At 45.0% G+C, this 17,650-nt stretch overlaps 1 protein-coding gene across 1 annotated transcript in view; it reads left to right on the forward strand.

Annotated features, from left to right (window-relative positions):
- Positions 1 to 2,181: 2,181 nt before the first annotated feature.
- Positions 2,182 to 17,650, forward strand: part of SFXN1 (sideroflexin 1) — a 40,515-nt gene continuing 25,046 nt past the window's right edge. Inside the window, exons 1-2 of the mRNA XM_069476139.1 lie at positions 2,182 to 2,305; positions 16,834 to 17,006. Coding sequence (XP_069332240.1) covers positions 16,843 to 17,006 — 164 coding nt within the window. The 5' untranslated portion in view covers positions 2,182 to 2,305; positions 16,834 to 16,842. The remainder of the gene's footprint in view (positions 2,306 to 16,833; positions 17,007 to 17,650) is intronic.

The following is a 17,650-nucleotide window of genomic DNA, read 5'->3' on the forward strand; positions in this document are numbered from 1 at the left end:
AAGAAATTGGGATGCTGGAAAGGCAAAAACTACACATAATAGAATTTTTGAAGAAAAAGAATTCCCTAATTCTCCACTTGTCTGTATATCTACACCTGTTCACAATGTGCTTGGCACCTCCTCCATCCAGAGATAAAGTCTATTTCTTCTTGAATAGAGGCTGGACTTGTGACTGACTTTGACCATTAGGGTGCCTGAGAAGTGAAGGTGTGCCAGCCCCAAGCTGTGGCCTCAAGAGGCCTTGGGCATCTACTCTATCTCTGCTCTGCCTGCACCACGTGCACATGCCCAGGCGTCCACTGGAGGAATGAGGCAGTGGAGCAGAGCCAAGCCGGCCCAGCCATCCCAGCTGAAGCCCCAGACATGTGCAAGAGCCCTGCCAAGATCAGCAAAGCTGCTGACCGCCCACAGCTGACTGTGGACACATGAGTAAGCTCTGCACAGCCCAGCTCAGGTCAGCAGAAGTGCCCAGCCAACCCACAGACTAGGGAACAGCAATGGATGTTGTTGTTGCCTACTCCCAAGGTTTTGTGGTTGTGATGTAGCCTTATTGTGGCAACAGATACCTGATACATTTGTATCTACTAAACCTCCCTTTCATGGCCATTCTGCAGGCAACCTAGGCAATCCCTTCTCGGTGCTCTCATAGCTCTTAGTAACACAGCTGCGGTCCCCAAGCCCCAGGCCATGGCCGGTACCGGTCCACGGCCTGTTTAGGAACCCGGCTGCACATCACAGCCTGAGCTCCACCTCCCCACCCTCTGCGTGGAAAAATTGTCTTCCATGAAAACAGTACCTGGTGCCAAAAAGGTTGGGGACCACTGTTATACCATATTCTACATTCTACCACTGCAAGTTTTATATTGAATTATCATTTATTTCAAATACTTATTTACATGTCTATTCCATGTTCCAAGAAACATGTCTGTTCCTTGCCCATAAGCTCTTTGACAGGAGAAACATCTTTTGTTTTGTATTTTAATCCTGTTGAGTCCAGTGCTTGCCACAGTGTATGGTAAAGAGCAGAAGCTGGTTAAACCTTCCTAGGAAATCTGAGGGTGAGCAATGGCACTTGACCATCTGGGAAATATGCTCAGATCTGGGAAGTTTTGTTTTTCATATTTAGGCCATTAATGCACCTGGAGTTGAGTTTTGTGTATTGTGCAAGTTAGGGATGCAAGCGTCTCAGCATGGTTTAATGAATATCCAACCTTTTCCCCTGACCTGCAAGGCCAGCTCACTGCAGGTGTCCACATGTGTGGGGCTCCATGTCTGGCATCTCTGTTTGGCTGTAGGAAGTTCTTTGTTGATCCTGGCACAAACACACCACCTTTCTTACCTACCATGGCTTCATAACAAGTTGTGTACCTGTAGGACAAGTCACTTCATCTTGCTCTTTTCTTCAACGTTGTTTTGGCTTTTCTGGCTCTTTATTTTGCCACATACATTTTAGTAAAAGTGTCAAGTTATACATACACACCATCATACCCACTAGAATTTTGCTTAGGATCATGTTACCTAAGTTATTTGGGGGAGAATTTACATCTTTAAAAATGGAATCTTTCTGTCCATGAATGTGATGTAATTTAATTCACCATTTATTAGATTTCATTTGCCTTCGAAATATGCCTGGGATCTAATACGTCTCACTCCCTCCACCGTTACCAACCTGGGCCAGGACACCGGTGATTCCCCCTTTCCTGGTTAAGCCTCGCTAAGTGGCCTTTGTTCTGCCTGCACATGGCCTCTCCTTCAGCCTGTTCTCCAGAAGGGAGCCAGGGTAATTTGTTGTTGTCGTTTGAAGACATAAATCATGTCTGACACTTGCACCACGTAAAATCACCTTGTGGCCCCTGGGGTGCCAAGCTCCCACACTTTGGGAAACGCTGGTTTAAACGACGAGAGGAGTGAGTAAGTGATGGATGCGACCCCACGCAGGCCCTCGGAACGCAGAAGGGGTCGGAGGCAGCCCCGCGCGTCGGCCTGCGCAGAGCGCGCACCCGCCTGAGGACGAACTCGGGAGCTCGCGGTAGAGCCGAGGCGCCGGGCGAGCAGCCAGACGCAAAAGCGCGGCTGGCGGCGTCGGGCTCGCGGCGCCGCGCCCAGCTCGGGGAGGGGTCCCAGTCAGGCCCCGCGGCTCCGGCCGGGCGCGCGCCCGCCGGCCTGCGCGAGGACGCGCTCTGAGGGCGCGCTCCGGGGCGGCGGCGGCGCGTGGGGCCGCCGTGGCGGGAGAAGCGCTTCCGGTGGCGGCGGAGGCGGCGCGAGTGGGACCTGCAAGCGGCGCGGGCGGCGGCCCGGGGAAGCGGTGAGTCGCGGGTGGGGGGCCCGGCCGGGGCGGCTGAGAAGCGCGCGGAGAGCCGGCGGGGGCGCGCAGGCTCGGGCGGGGCGCACGCACGCGGCTCGGCTGTCGGGGACCCCGGGCTCCGCTGTCAGAAACCCCCTCGCTGGCCTCGGGCCAGGGTCCCTGCGCCGTGAGGACCCCTGCCATCCCGCTCCCGGACAGCTCCCTCTTCCAGCGTTCCGGGGCCCCGGCGCTCCGCAGCCCCCGTGGGGGTGCGTCTCGCCCCCAGGGGGAGGGGGCTCCTCCTTCCACGCCCCAGCGCGCCTTGCCATGCTGTCCCCCGCGGCAGCGTGACGAAACTCACCCGGGAGACACCCAAGATGGCTGCCGCGGGGACAGGGAACCGCGCGGACGGGCGCGAGCAATTGCCAGGTGACCAGGTGGCTCCGACCCCGCAGCCCTCACTCTCCTAGCTGTGGGCCTCTCCCAGTGCAGGGCAGGGATGGGGTTCAGAAAAGAGCCCACCTGGTCCCTGCCCTAGAACTCGCATCCAGTAGGGAAGAGATGTGCAAGTACAGTAGATTCTTGGAACAGTAGTGGTTCCCCGCAGACCTTGTATTTGCAAGCTTTTCTCCTACTCTTTCCCACGTGTCACAGGTCCCTAACCTTCCCAGAATGACGGTAATCACAATACCTACTAAATGTGTGCCAGGTAATTCAGGTCCATTTACTTTTACAGTCTTCCAGCCGTTTGAGGTACTTGGTGTTGTCTCCATAATCCAGATGAGAAAACGAGCTCAGAGAGGTTGAACAACCTGTGCAAGGTCACACAGCTGGCTATCCACAGTGCAAGGCTATCTGAGTCTCCATCTGAAATGCTGCCTCCTCAAAGATGCTTTCCCCTGGCCATGCTGTCTAAAATAGCACACACCTTTCCTTACACAACCCCCGTGCTTTTTTCTTTAATAGCATTTGTCACTAATTGGAACTGTTTTATTCTCTCCATGTGAATGGGGTCCATGTTTGTCTTGCTCAACTTGTGTGTCCCCTGCACCTAGCAATTGCCTGTACCAAGTAGGCCCTCAATGAGTATTTGTTGAGTGCTTGAAGAAAAATTCTAGCTCTGCTTGATTTCAGGGCTTGGGTACTTAACTATTGCATGGGCAGCTATTCTCTGAACTCCCATGGTGTTTTCTTTATGCTTCTCTCACCGTTCTAATCCCTCTTCTGCCTCAACTTCTAGCCTTTAACCTGGGTGCAGCTGGATTTTCACTTCTTTATTCATCTCCAGTTTACTGCTTCCACGTTCCAGGCATTGTAACAGGTGCCAGAGGCTATGCAGTGAATAAGGGGCCTTTGCAGCTCCTACAGTCCTGGCCTCAGACTTGACACATAAGATGAGAAGGAACTGTTGGGGAGGATGAATAGAGGGTCTACCAAGAAGTTATGGGACCTCAAGCAGGTCCTTTCTCCTCTCAGGACTGCAGGGGTCTCGCTTGCAGAAATGATGGTGTTTGGACAGGAAGATCTATCGGTTCCCATCTCAGCTCTAATATAAATTTCCCTAAGTACATATTCATGGGTTAGATCAAGTGTGCAGGCTTTAGGCCACATGGATGTTCAGGAAAGGGTCTGTATCTGTGGTGGCAGTTGTCAGAGAGGTACTTGTATAGCAAGGGGTGGTTGTAATTCAGGATCAGTAAAATGTTTAGGATGTTCTTAATTTTCCACAAAACTTTTATGAAATTCCATGGGGATGGGTGTAGAAAGGCCCCAACTGGTAGGAAACATCCTTTTCCCCTTCCTCATTTCCTGTAAAGAAAGCTGAGAGGACAAGCAGTGGCTGTCAGAGCAGACCCACCATCCAACTGCATTGCTCCCCGGTGCCTTAGAATGGAGTCGGGCATCCGCATGCTCCTTTGCAGCAGTGGTGAGATGCATTTATTTAGTTGGAATAGAATCACGAGTGGGACCAACTTTTTCCTTCTGGTTAAAGATAGGAAATCAGTAGCCGTGAGTCCATTTTTAAAAAAAGGAAAAAAAGGCTGACTGTTGCCCAGAAAGTAGAAAATCATTGTTAGAATATGTATCAAACCGGCACTTAATTACACAAAGTTCCAAGTTACTAAGTTTCTCATTAACCACTGTTAATTTGTTGTAAATATTTTCATAGACTTTGGCATAATATAATCTGTGAGTTGACTCTTTTAAGTGGGTGGTAAAACATTCAACTGCGTATGTCTAAAATATTATAGTTTTGTAGTATTTTATCATTTTTGCAGGCTGATACCACCATTTCAAGTGAAAATCAATAGAATTTTTTTAACAAATGGGTAAGAACTTTACCCATCCCAAGATATTGCTTAAGAAACCCACACCCAAAGTTGATCTTAAGGACTGGAATATGAGCAATGATTGTATTGTCACGTGGGTGTTTTAAAGTTAGAATGATGGGATCTGCGTGGGAGGGGAGGAAATGGTGGCAGCAAGGAAGGCAGAAGGCAGCAATTCTCCATGTCTTCCAGACTCTAGACAGGCCCCATGTCTCTATATAGAACTATCCCTGGGCTAGTGAAGAGTATGCAACAAAAATTTATTGCTGAGTGAAAATTCCCTTGAATGAATCTAATTCTTTGCATAGGTTTCAACTTTCTGACCTATAATTTGATCTCTGTGGCCACACCAATAAGGAAGGAATGCTGTGTGCAAATGACCAGCCAAAGCCAAAATAAATTAGTAAATTTGCTTTTTAGGCTCCTTGAGTTAGTGCAATCGTCCTTTGTGGACACATCTCCTCTCGCCTCCAGAGAGTCAGAATTGTACAAAGTCAGACAGAACTGTCACTTCAGGCCGTGTCATCTTGGGCATGCTACTTAATTTCTCTTAGTAACTCTACAAAATAGGGAAAATAGAGGATTTAGCAATCTAACAATGCATGGAAAGTCCAGTGTCTGGGACGTAGTGGGCACTCAGTTGTGTCCCCTAGACAGTGGACAGTGGTGACTCTAACAGGCTGTTTCACTCCTGCCTGACCCTAACACACAAACTGGGGAATCAGACTTTTTCATAATTCTTTCAAAATCCAGTAGTTTTAACCAACGACAAGTCTCCGGTTTAATAACTTAGTTATTGTTAATCTTTAGCTAGGGTAAAAGGTCTCCGTTACTAATTCCCTGATAAAGCACATTCCCTGCTAACTTGTTTTCTGTGAAATTTTAGAAAATTCATTTTTCCCAAGTAAAGCATTTTCTTGGCATGTAGCTAAAAGTTTGAAATAAAGTTTATCTTGGAGAAAAATTCCTTCTCTTAGACATCTGTGATCATCTTCAGGAAGCTGGGACAGCCAAGCTCCATCCCCCTCCCACCAGCAACTGCATTTATGGGCAGGACTACAGCCAGTGCAGACAGGAGCTTTCGCTCCCGAAGAGCTGGCTTGTTAGTAACGATCTGTACCTTCGGGGATTATTTTTGATCCTTGTTTGGCACTTTGCATTTAATGAAAATTAATAAAGGCCTCTTATACACTTGTGTTTGCTAATCCTACCAATTCTGTAAGCCAACACTTATTTCTGTTTTATAGATGAGAAAGTTGAGGCTCAGATGTAAAAGTGACTCACCCACCCAGTAACGTGTCTAGAAAGGAAGTGACATAATCAGGACTCAAATCTGGATGGTATTTGCTTAACTCCAGTTCCTGTTCCACAAGTTGTCAGGGTAGGTGCTCAGAAGAATGGGCCATGGGGTAAGGAGCCTCCATGCACAGGAACCAGCTAGAAAGAACAGGCCCAGCAACCAACGTGGACAGCCATGGAAACATCCAAACACTGATGCTGCCCCAGCAAGAGCATAACAGTCTTGTTTTTACTAGTCAGTCATTTTGGTTTTTATTTAGTTTTGTTTGTTTGTTTTTTTATTTTTTGTCTTTTTTATTGTTTTTTGTTTTTGTTTTGTTTTTTATTTAGTTTTTATTTTTACATTTGTTCCAATATGGTGTTTTCCAAACTTACCTGAGGATAGAATATCTCTGGTGTACTTTTGAAAAATTTGATTCCTAGGCTCTTAAAAATCTGATTAACCTCAGCGCTACTGAATCAGATTCTCTAAGAAGATGCTTTCTTGGTCACAAGCACCTCTTGGGGGAACAGAGGTCCTGCAGCCAGGTGACTTAAGTTCCTGTCCTGGCATTGCTGTGTGTGCTTGAGCAAGTTAGCTAACTGCCCTTATAACCATCCTCCTGTATCACATGGCTGTGATTTTGATAAGAATGACATGAAATGATATAAGGAAAGCTCTCAGAATAAGGGATTATTAAGTGTCAGTGGCTATGATTAGGCAGTATTCTAATTTTGTTGATACAGATACAGAAACTTGAAGCAGTCGGATAATGTGTACAAGGTCACAGAGTAGTTGGGGGACCTGGGATTTGAACTCTGATACGTTGCTTCCACAAGCACAAACTCATAACTACTACGCAGTAATAGCTCCCCTCCGTAGCCCTTCTCTGCCCTCCATCCAGGAATTCTACGTTATAGGACAGCTGGATGAGGTTGCAGAAGTGTGGTTTAGAGCCAGGAATTCGAGCTAAGCTAACCGACAAGTTCGGTTAATTTATTTGGAAACTCTACCGATCACCATTGCCTAAGAGGAGCAGAGTGCTCACCAGTCATCAAGGATTGTATGCGGTGGAAGTGCTCCTGGACCTAGGAGTCAGGAGGTGGTCCTTGCCGTTGCACACCTGTGTGCTGACTGTGATTTGGGGCAGGGCAAGGTATCTAACCTAGAAGGAAGGCAGTAATGCCCTCACAGAATTGTTCGTGAAATTGTGATGTAATTTAATTAATGCCTTGAAAATGATAGAGTTAGCTAACATTTCCAGCAGGCCTATAGTATACAATGTATTAATGTATTATGAATATAGATAGAATCTTTGTCATGCCACTCATTTTGGCTTTAATATTGCCTGAGTTATTCTAGATTTCAAAGCAGATTTACTGCATTGAAATAATGGGTATTTTTGAAAGATATGTGAAGATTTGAACACCAGTCGTTCATATCGCAGTCTTCAATAAGATTTAAGTAAGATTAGTAATCTAATAACTCAGTTTAAACCTTCGTCAGTGGAGTTGGGTAATATCCACAGACAATAAGCTTTATATGTGAAGGGCATCTACAAGTGTGTTTGGGGAAATTAATTTAGGCTGTTTTCATTAGAATGTGTTTGCTGTTCACTTTACTGTTCACTATGTGTTGGGTCTTTCAAAACCCAGGACCAAGCCAGTGTTGGGTACGTGAGGAGCCTTCAGTGGATACTGAAAGCATAAATTAATTTGGTTTGTGAATGAATAAAAAGACTTTGAGAAATGTATTTTGATGAGGCTCTGTGAGACTACGTTTACACAAAACCTTTTTTTTTTTTTTTTTGAGACAGAGTCTCATTCTGTTGCCCGGGCTAGAGTGAGTGCCATGGCGTCAGTGTAGCTCACAGCAACCTCAAACTCCTGGGCTTAAGCGATCCTACTGCCTCAGCCTCCCGAGTAGCTGGGACTACAGGCATGCGCCACCATGCCCGGCTAATTTTTTGTATATATATATTTTAGTTGTCCATATAATTTCTTTCTATTTTTAGTAGAGACGGGGTCTCACTCTTGCTCAGGCTGGTCTCGAACTCCTGACCTCGAGCGATCCACCCGCCTCGGCCTCCCAGAGTGCTAGGATTACAGGCGTGAGCCACCGCGCCCGGCCAAAACCTTAACTAAGAGATTAAATTTTAACAGTTTTTAATCTCTCTAAGAGATTATTCCTGTCCTCTTTTAGGGGTTAATTAACGTTTCAACATATGTCTCTTGTAAAATGACCTGTTTAGGAATGACTCATTTAAATGCATTATAATGCTGTAATTGTTAATGATCTCAGGTAGCTGACATCATTGTAGGATGAGAGCATCTTTAAGTGATAAAACCTTAAAATCACTTTTCTTCTTAGCATAAGTGGTATCAGCTAACCACAGAATTTTTTTTGTCCCACTTTTTTCTCATACAAAAAAAATAATACCTTTAAAATCTAAATTTTTCTTTAAAATCATTCATGAAAAAGATTCTTAAGTTAGAATTAATGCCTCAGCTGGTCAAGCACCAGGAAGCTACATTACAGCTATTTAAATATACACAGGGACTGCTTGTCACCAGTCATCTCCTAATGCCTTTGTCGCTTCTCTCCACTCCCCATTGCATCATTTCGTCAGATCATGAAAACTGAATTTGTTGGAAATCGTCAGAAATCTGCCAATATGTTGTGTAAACCATAACACTTTGCAGTCGACCCTCTGCAGCGGTTAACCCAGCTAGTAACTGGCTAGTAAACGCCGCCTCCTAGTCCTTCCCGCTGGCCCTCCGGCTGCGGTGGGCCGGGACCCCAGCCCCCAGCCTCTCTGTCTGCAGTCGCTGTCGCAGGCCGCGGCTCTGCGGGACTGGCGGAGCCTGGCTCCGCTCTGCCGGCTCCGGATTCTCTGCGGCGACTTTCAGAGCTCGCGTGCTTGGACAAGTCTGGCCCTCTGAGGGACACTTTTCATTATTCTTGCCGCATCTGCAACTGGAAGATAAAGATCTTGTTCTCCAAAACTTTCTTTTGAACCATTTGTGGTTTAATCATCATTCATGCTGTCCCCAGTGTCATTGTGAGGCTGTACAACACGGTGACTTCCGGCGGCGTAGCCTGCAGAAATTCCTAGTTGAGACTCATCTGCCCAACTGTCACCACCTCGTCGTCAGTGATGCTCGAGAACACCTCTCCAGACAGATGTCTCATCTTTGCCCAATTTCAACCTTCCCGGCAAGTCCAGGGCCTCAAGCCGCAGGACGGCTGCGCTCTTTATGCGTGGAACAGACCGTAGGGAACCGAGTCCTTCCCTTCACCATCTCCCCAGCACCCAGGACTTCCCTTCCCCTCAGGAAGCTGCTGCGGAGGTGCCCGGTGCGGGCCACCGGTCGGTGCGGAGCGCGGGGCGAACGGTGTGCCATGCCCGGCCGCGGGCCGACCAGGCCGCCCACCCCGCGCCCCACGCCGCCCGCCAGCCCGCGGCGTCCGGGCTGCTGCTGGCCGACCGAGCGGCCGGGCTGCCCTGCCCCGGGGACGCCCCGCGGCGGCCAAGGCCATCCGCAGACGCGTGCGGCTCCCTGGCTCTGCTCCCGGCACAAAGTGGAACCGGTCCCGGCGCCTGGGCGCCCCTCCCGGGCCTGCGGCGGGTGGCTCCCCGGCCCCACGCTCTAAGCGACTCCAGCTCGGCGCGCTCGCCCTCGCCGGGCCCCCATTGATGTTAATGTGGAACAGGAAATAAGTTTTTTAAGAAACGGGACTCCTGATTTTAGAAAACTACTCAATTTATTTGGAGTGGAGAAGGTTCAGGAAGTTCATGCGTAAAAAAGGCTTGTCTAATTTGAAACATGAGATGATGTTAATGGTTAATAATTACAATTTTATCTGGTTTGAAATCAGCTGTTTTTGTGAGAATGCTAATACAGCATTGCTGATTAGTCTGTATGCTTTTTAAGTTCTGGAGGCAGGGAGGCAGGGAACACAAGTTATCCAGTCTAGTTGTTATTTCTCACGCCAGGACAGTTCAACTTGAAATCCTTTTTAAGTAAGGGAAATAGTGTTGTATTAGTTTCCTATTACTATTATAACAAATTACCACACATTTAGTAGGTTAAAACAACACAAATTTATTATCTTAGAGTTCTGGCAGCCAGAACTCTAAAGTGGGTGGACATTCCTTCTGGAGACTTCTAGGGGAGAATCCCTTTCCTTGCCCTTTCCAGCTCCCGGAAACAGCCTGCGTTGCTCGGCTCATGGCTGGGCAGCACCCCAGCCTTTGCTTGTCCCCACGTGGATCTGGCCTTGCCTCTCCTGCCGTCCTTTCTCTCTGGTGGGGAGCCTTGTGTTCACATTGGGCCCACCCAAGGGAACCCGGCATGGTCTCCCCTCTCAACATCCTTAACTTAATCGCACCAGCAGAGTCCCTTTAGTACGTAAGGTGACATTCACAGTTTCTGGGGATTAGGATGTGGACACCTTCGGGGGCCATTGTTCTGCCCACCACAAGTGCATACAAGAGGAGCTTCCAGTGTCGGGGTTTTTGGTGGGTTCGACTGGAGCCTGAAGATGAGCGGTTGGTGTGCAGCTCCCCTGCCTCTTCCCCCACAGTGAGTGACGTCTCGGAATCCGCTTTCCCCTTCTGTAAAATGGGCATAGAATGTGTGAAGCACACAGTCGTGAGAACTGAGAATTTTCTGGCACTGGTGCCTACGAGAGCTTGCACTCTTGGGCTCCCTGGGGGCCGGTCTGTGGGTAACAGATACACTAAAAATGTTAGGATTCCTTTCTCCAGCTCTCTCCTTTTTCTTTGTGTGTTAAAAAAGACATTTTTATGAGGCCTCCGTGGCATTCTTCTTGGTCACTTGTAAAGTCACCATAAGGTTATTGTAGTACATAACTTCATAGTGTAGGGGACAAGTTTTTATTTAAAGAAAAAAGGGGAGGCCTCAAAGATATCAGTTCTCTGCAGATCATAATTGATACCAAACTTCAAAAAAAAAAAAAATCGCTAAAAGAGAGTGTTGAGTAGAAAGGGAACTGGCCAGTGCCCTCGAGTCCAGGCCTGCTTTGGGTTCTCCCAGAGTTTGTTCTGCCACCAGGATCAGTCATGCAACCTGGGCATGATTTTTTGCGCCCTGGGCCTCAGTTTCCACACCTCTGTGATAAGCATATTGGAGGGATCATTTTTAGGACTCTGTCCAGCTCTTATGCAATGATAACGTTTTTATGTTATGAAGTAACCATATTTTAAAATGAGATCATGTTGATGAAAACACTCTAATTGTTGCTTTATATTTGGCCAATTGGAAACAGTTTGTTATTAACTAGAAATCTGTAAAAGCTATGTCTTAATTCTTGTTTTGATTATTTATGTTAAGCATAAAGGAGAAATAGTGATAGTGAGAATTATAGTTAAAAGGGAAGATTACTTGGTACTCAATTTTCTGAGAAAAATAGGTATCAGATATCCACTGGGGCGCGTCACAGGTTGCTGTCAGGCTGAGGGAAGGCAGGGGCGGGTAAAGATGCAGGAAGGAAATGGCTCACAGCTTCGTGTACGGCCACAGCCTGGTGCCCATCAAGCTGGAAGCCCACACTCACAAGCCCAGAATTATGCTACGCTGACTGGATCACAGTCTGTAGAAGGGGGAGAATATTTGTCTTTTTAAAAAGGTCTCCAGGGCCGGACATGGTGGTTCCTGCCTGTAATCCCAGCACTTTGGGACGCCAAGGCAGAAGGATCACTTGAGCCCGGGAGCCCAAGTTGAGTCTGGGCAACATAGCAAGACCCCATCTCTGCCAAAAATAAAAAAAATTACTGGGTGTGGTCATGGCACACCTATAGTCCCAGCTACTCAGGAGGCTGAGTCAGGAAGATGGCTTGAACCTGGGAGTTCAAGGCTGCAGTGAGCTATGATCGCACCACTGCTGTCCGGCCTGAGCAACAGAGTGAGACCCTGTCTCTAAAAAAAATAAGATAAATAAAATTTTAAAAAGCTCCCCAGGTCCACTGGGCATCGTGGCTCACATCTATAATCCCAGCACTCTGGGAGGCCAAGGTGGGAGGATCGCTTGAGGTCAGAAGTTTGAGACCAGCCTGAGCAAGAGTGAGACCCCGTCTCTACTGAAAAATAGAAAAAGTTAGCCAGGTGTTGTGGCACACGTCTGTAGTCCCAGCTACTCTGAAGGCTGAGGCAGGAGGATCGCTTGAGGAGTTTGAGGTTGCTGTGAGTTAGGCTGACGCCACGGCACTCTAGCCTCGGGAACAGAGCCAGACTGTCTTTAAAAAAGAAAAGAAAAAAGCTCTCCAGGTGATTTTGATGTGTTCCCTGGGTTCAGAGTCATTGGTCTGTGCCAGCAGCTGTGCAGAAATAAACAGTTTCCCGAGGAGGGGCATTTAATGGACTATGCAGTCTCTCCCTTGTTACCACCATTGCTTAGGATTTTTAGAACTTGCAAAAACAACTATCTTTGCACACTAACACCCAGGGAGTTGTATCCCCTCCTCTTCACTACCCAAAAATAAGAGTAACCAGCTACCACGGTGTCTTCCTTTTGGCCACTAATAGACTTACCTGTCCTGCCTTTCAGGACGCCACACTCTCCTGTTTTTCCACCCATTTTTCACTCCTTGTCAGCATCCTTTGCTGTGACTTCAGTCTTTTCTGATCTCTTCTCTATTTACATTCATTTCCCTGGTGACCCGATCCCATCTCATGACTTTAATCTCTGTGCTGACTGCTCCCACCTGTGTATCTCCAGGTGCGACTCTTCCCTGAACTCCAGACTTGCATACTCCACTGCCTCCTGGACATCTCCCCTTGACATCTCTTAGCTTCTCGGACTTCTCATGTGCAAATCTGAACTTCTTGTTTTCTCCCTGGGACTCGCCTGTCCTCCAGTTCTTCTGACCAAACATCTTAGGAATCATGCTTTTTCTTTCTCTCACATCCCACGTCGAAGCTGTCAAGAAATCCTACTGGTGCCATCAACACAATATCCCAGCACTTTGGGAGGCTGAGGCAGAAGGATCACTGGAGCCCACCACTCCAGCACTTCTGGCCACCTCCATGCTGCCACCCTGGCCTGAGCCACCGTCAGCTCCCTCCTGGCTTACTGCAGTAACCTCGCCATGCTCTTCCTGCTTCCATTCTCACCTCCCCACTGTCTGCTCTCCACACAGCAGCCAGAGAGATCCTTTACTGTGAGTCAATTCATTTTATTCCTCTGATCAGAACCCTCCAATGACTCCCATTTCCTTCAGAGTACAATGCCAAGGTCACAGTAGCCACATGACCCCACACTGTCCAACTCCAACCTCAACTCCTCCCTGGAGCCTTCCTTACCTTCTCATTCCCTCTCTCCCTCCTCCACTCTCCACTCCAGTTCATGCCTTCTTTCTATTCTTTGAAGATACCACACACATTCCTGCCTTAGGGTCTTTGCAATGTCTGTTCCCTCTGCCTGGAGTGCTTTTCCCGGAGATACCCACATGCATCCCTTCCCGCCAATCCTGCTCCATTGTTATCTTCTCAAGGAGGCCTACCCTGACTACCTTATTTAAAATTGCAGTCTCTGCTCATGATTCTTCTTATCTCATTCTGGATTTTTTCCCCCCTAATCACTTATTACCTTCTAATATAAGGAATAGTTTATATATTATTTATGTTTTGTGTTTATTTCTTGTTTCCTCTTTCACTCTGCCAACCCAATGTCAGCTCCACAAGGGCAGGAACTTTTGTCTTTGTTCACTGATACAGTCCAAGAGTCTGTCATGTAGCAGGTCTCCAATAAGTGAATACTAAAGGTAGCAACATTTTCTAAACATTTTAAAAAAAACAAAGCTAAACATTTTTTTCTGCTAAGAATTTTTTCTATTCTGTATTTAAGCTGTGGTCTACTAGAGGGTAAAAATTATATCTTTTATTTTCTCATTCAGGAATAAGAGAAAGTCCAGATTATTTCTTATTCAGTTATATGATTATGTATGGAATTTATTTGATGACACTTAAGGACAGAAACAAATTTTGAACTATATACATAGTTATAAATTCAGAGTGTGACCTGTGGACCAGAATATGAACTGTTTGTTACAGGTCCATATTGAGGTTAAGTACAGAAATTGAAAATAAGTATTAGAAACCCTTAGAACAGTTTGATACTCATTTTATATCTACTGAATCTAATTAAAAATAGAGACTTTAATTTTGTATCTTTTTTCATTTCATTTCTCTCAAAATTTTTTACATTGTATTTTTACAAAACTATTAGTTCATGATGGGGATTGGAAGTTAAGAGAAAAAAAGCAAATCCTTCACCACACAGTTTAAGATGCATGAATCAAATGCACATCGGATGACTTATAAAGTTGGATTAAAAAAAAAAGCTTGGAAAATCATAGGGCCTCTGGACTTTTATGAATCTTCTTCTAGATATTCAAATTGTCTTCTCCAGTAGTGGTTTTCAACTTTTTTCTTCTTTTTCCAAGCTGTAGAAACCTCTTTTCAAAGAATCATTGTCATAAAACACAGATGTCTAAGGCAGATAAAAGTGTATCTGCCCTAAGTGAGCACAAGCTTAGAGGCTCAGACCCAGCTGCCTGAACTCCCCTCCACTCCCTGTAGGTTGCTAAGAGGCCTCAGCACAGCCTGGGTCTCTGTAGCCTACTCTGAAAACTACTTACCGCTCCCCTTTGTATGAATTGGAGTCTTCGCTTTGCTTTTTCTATGTTATAAATAATATATTTAATGTATTCTAATTCAAAATTTAGACATTTCTCCATATAACAATGGCTCTTTGACATACATTATATTTATTGTATCCCTGGATGTAACATGTGCAATTTGATATGCTCTAATTTGAAATTTAGATATTTCTGTTGTCATAGCCCAATAGACCAAAGACCTGTAGGGTTAAACCTTTAGTCGAACAAAGTCATGTTTATTGACTCAGTGCAATGAGGAGACCACACACCTGAGAAACTTTCTGTCTCATCAAACAAAGGAGAAGATAGATCTATTATAACATTTTGGAAAATAGTGGAGTTTAGGTAAAGTTTAGTGAAGCAGTATTTTGATAGACTCAAAGCAGGACTGGGTATAGAAGTTTGGACTGTGAAGTGGACCCACATGCCTGTTTCCTTGGAAATTACAAAGTTAAAATAGACTTGGATTGAATCTAAAAATTTCCTAATCTGAAACTCTGCACCTGGGTCGGAAGTCCAGGCCCCCTTTCTATGTCAAGAATGAGACGATGTTTCCTTCTTCTTGTTATGATTTCAAACAGCAAAGTTCCCGACCATCTGTGATTGTAGAGAACAAGGTTTCTCAGTAAGATTTAAAAAAGCAGCGGTCACTCAAAAAAGGGAGTTGTCACGATACTTTATTGCTGCATTGTGCCCTTGGGAGAAGTGTGGCTTCACCAGCTTTGCCGCTGGCTTCCTGCGTGTCCGCCATCCCAGCCTGCTCCAGGATCGCAGAGCTGATTCCTATCGTCCCACTGTCACCGCCAGCTGTTCTCCTTGCACTAGATTCCTCACATCTGTGGACCCGATATGCTCAACTTTGATCCCATGGTCCATGATATGTACTAATTGGAGATTTTGATAAAGCACAAATTACAGGAGTGCCCAGCATTAACATCTGACATCTTAATACACTGGAGAACTTGTAAAGCATCAAAAATTAAAAAAAAAACTCAATGAAAAATTACCTGGAAAAGAAAGCTATAATTAGAACTAGTATCAGAAATGTAAGAAACAGAAACAGGCGTAAGAAAGCAATGGTTTGAAGCCTTCATAGTGGTTAGATGCTTTGACCTGCTAATATCATGCAGAGAGATCTAGCCTGAGAGTAACACCAGCTGCAAAGAAAAAGATTCGTAGACAAGATTCAGCATGATATGTAATTATGAAAACCTGAAAACAACATCAACAGTAAAAATATTATGTATCTAGAATGAATATTTATTGCCATGGGAGGTGCTTATGAAATAAATGCAAAAAAATCAAGATATCAAAACATACAGTATGATATCAACTTATTTTTTAATTCTATGATAACATGTATAGAAAACATCTGTAAGGAAATGTACTGAAACGTGAACAATAATTGTTTCAGAGTGGCTGGATGATGGGAGATTTTGTTTCCTTATTCTTTCTTTGCTATTATAAGGTTATATTTCTCAGAATACTACAGTAAGCATCTATTACAAAAATACAATGCAGTTCTAAAATAAGCATGTATTACTCAGAGAAAGAAATTAATTACTTTTGGAAAAAAGAGGTGGTTCTTTAGCCAGAAAATAAAAATTTTATGAGGATAATTATATGCTACAGCGTTATTCTTATTCACAGGGCTGTCAGAGTGTGTTTTTCCCACTATGTTCCTGGTAGATTGAAGAACATAATTTTTAATTTTTGATAGGTGGTTTTTGTGCTAAAGAAGGCTGAATGAATCTGTATCTTTTTTTAATTGTGTAATTTTTAGTATTTAAGCCTCTTTTTTTTTTTTTTTTTTGCATCATTAGTCACTTTTACTGGTAGAAATAACACTTTCAGAAGACAAGAATGCAATAGTAGTTTGACATTGCTTGTTTCACCCAGAAAAATGGGTTCAACTATCAGACCCTGCCACTGCTGATACTATTTTTAAACTTTTTATATTTTTATTTTCTCTAGAGTATTTCTAGGTATCCAACAAGTAAGGAATGTTGAAATACTATGTACTTGTAAAGACAAATAATGCAGGAAACTATTGAAATTTGGTGAAGATCAATTGAGATTTGTAGACAAAGTTAGCTTTGAATTTCACTGGTCTTTCTGCCATTTATAGCAACATTATCCTTATAAATAGGAAGAGAGTACATAAATCCTGACCTGAAGATCTCGTGTGACTATAGAATACAAAATATGCCGTGACAGTGTAAGCCTTACACGGACTTGTCTGTCTGGCTCTCCTCAGTCCAGGACCATGTCTGGAGAACTGCCGCCAAACATCAACATCAGGGAGCCTCGATGGGATCAAAGCACTTTTGTCGGACGAGCCAATCATTTCTTCACCGTAACTGACCCGAGGAATATTCTGTTAACAAACGAACAACTAGAGAATGCAAGAAAAACAGTACATGATTACAGGTAATATTAATGAGTATGTTTTTTGACGTAATGCGTAAATACATCATCATATTAGTCCATTGTTTTTAAACCTCTACTTAGTGATTTTACATCTTTTTTTTTTTTTTTTTTTTTTTGCAACAGAATCCTTTGGGCAAAAAAAAAGAATGAGTAGAAAGGCCTGTTTGTATCCCCCATTGCCGAAATTGCTGACCCTTAACACAGATATCCAGGGCTCATAGTAACCTAAAAGTGAGACAGTCATCCCTCCTGCTCACAGTGCCAATCTGTGAGGTCCCCTTTTCCCAGCACCCTGCCTCCTATTCTCCAATACAACAACCCCATGCATTTTTCTGTCTCTGAACAGAGACAGCATCATGCAAAAAACAAGCTGCCAAGAATTAGGGGTAGGTTGGTTGCTTCTGAGCCATAGCCCCAGTGGATGAAACGCTGTCAGTAGGAGCCCAGCTGAGAAGGGAGCTGACAGCAGTGCCCGCAGGGATGGTGGGTTTGGGCTGCACTCCGTCAGTCGTGAGAGCCAGGCAGGAGGTAAGAGAAGATGCCACCTGTGTAGAGAGACACTAAAGCAGCAGTTGGCAACTGTTTCTGTAAAAGCCCATATAAGAGATATTTCGGCTTTGTGGACCACAAAGCATTTCTGTTGC

This window comes from Eulemur rufifrons, chromosome 7 (assembly GCF_041146395.1).
Source record: "Eulemur rufifrons isolate Redbay chromosome 7, OSU_ERuf_1, whole genome shotgun sequence".
NCBI classification, from domain to species: domain Eukaryota; kingdom Metazoa; phylum Chordata; class Mammalia; order Primates; family Lemuridae; genus Eulemur; species Eulemur rufifrons.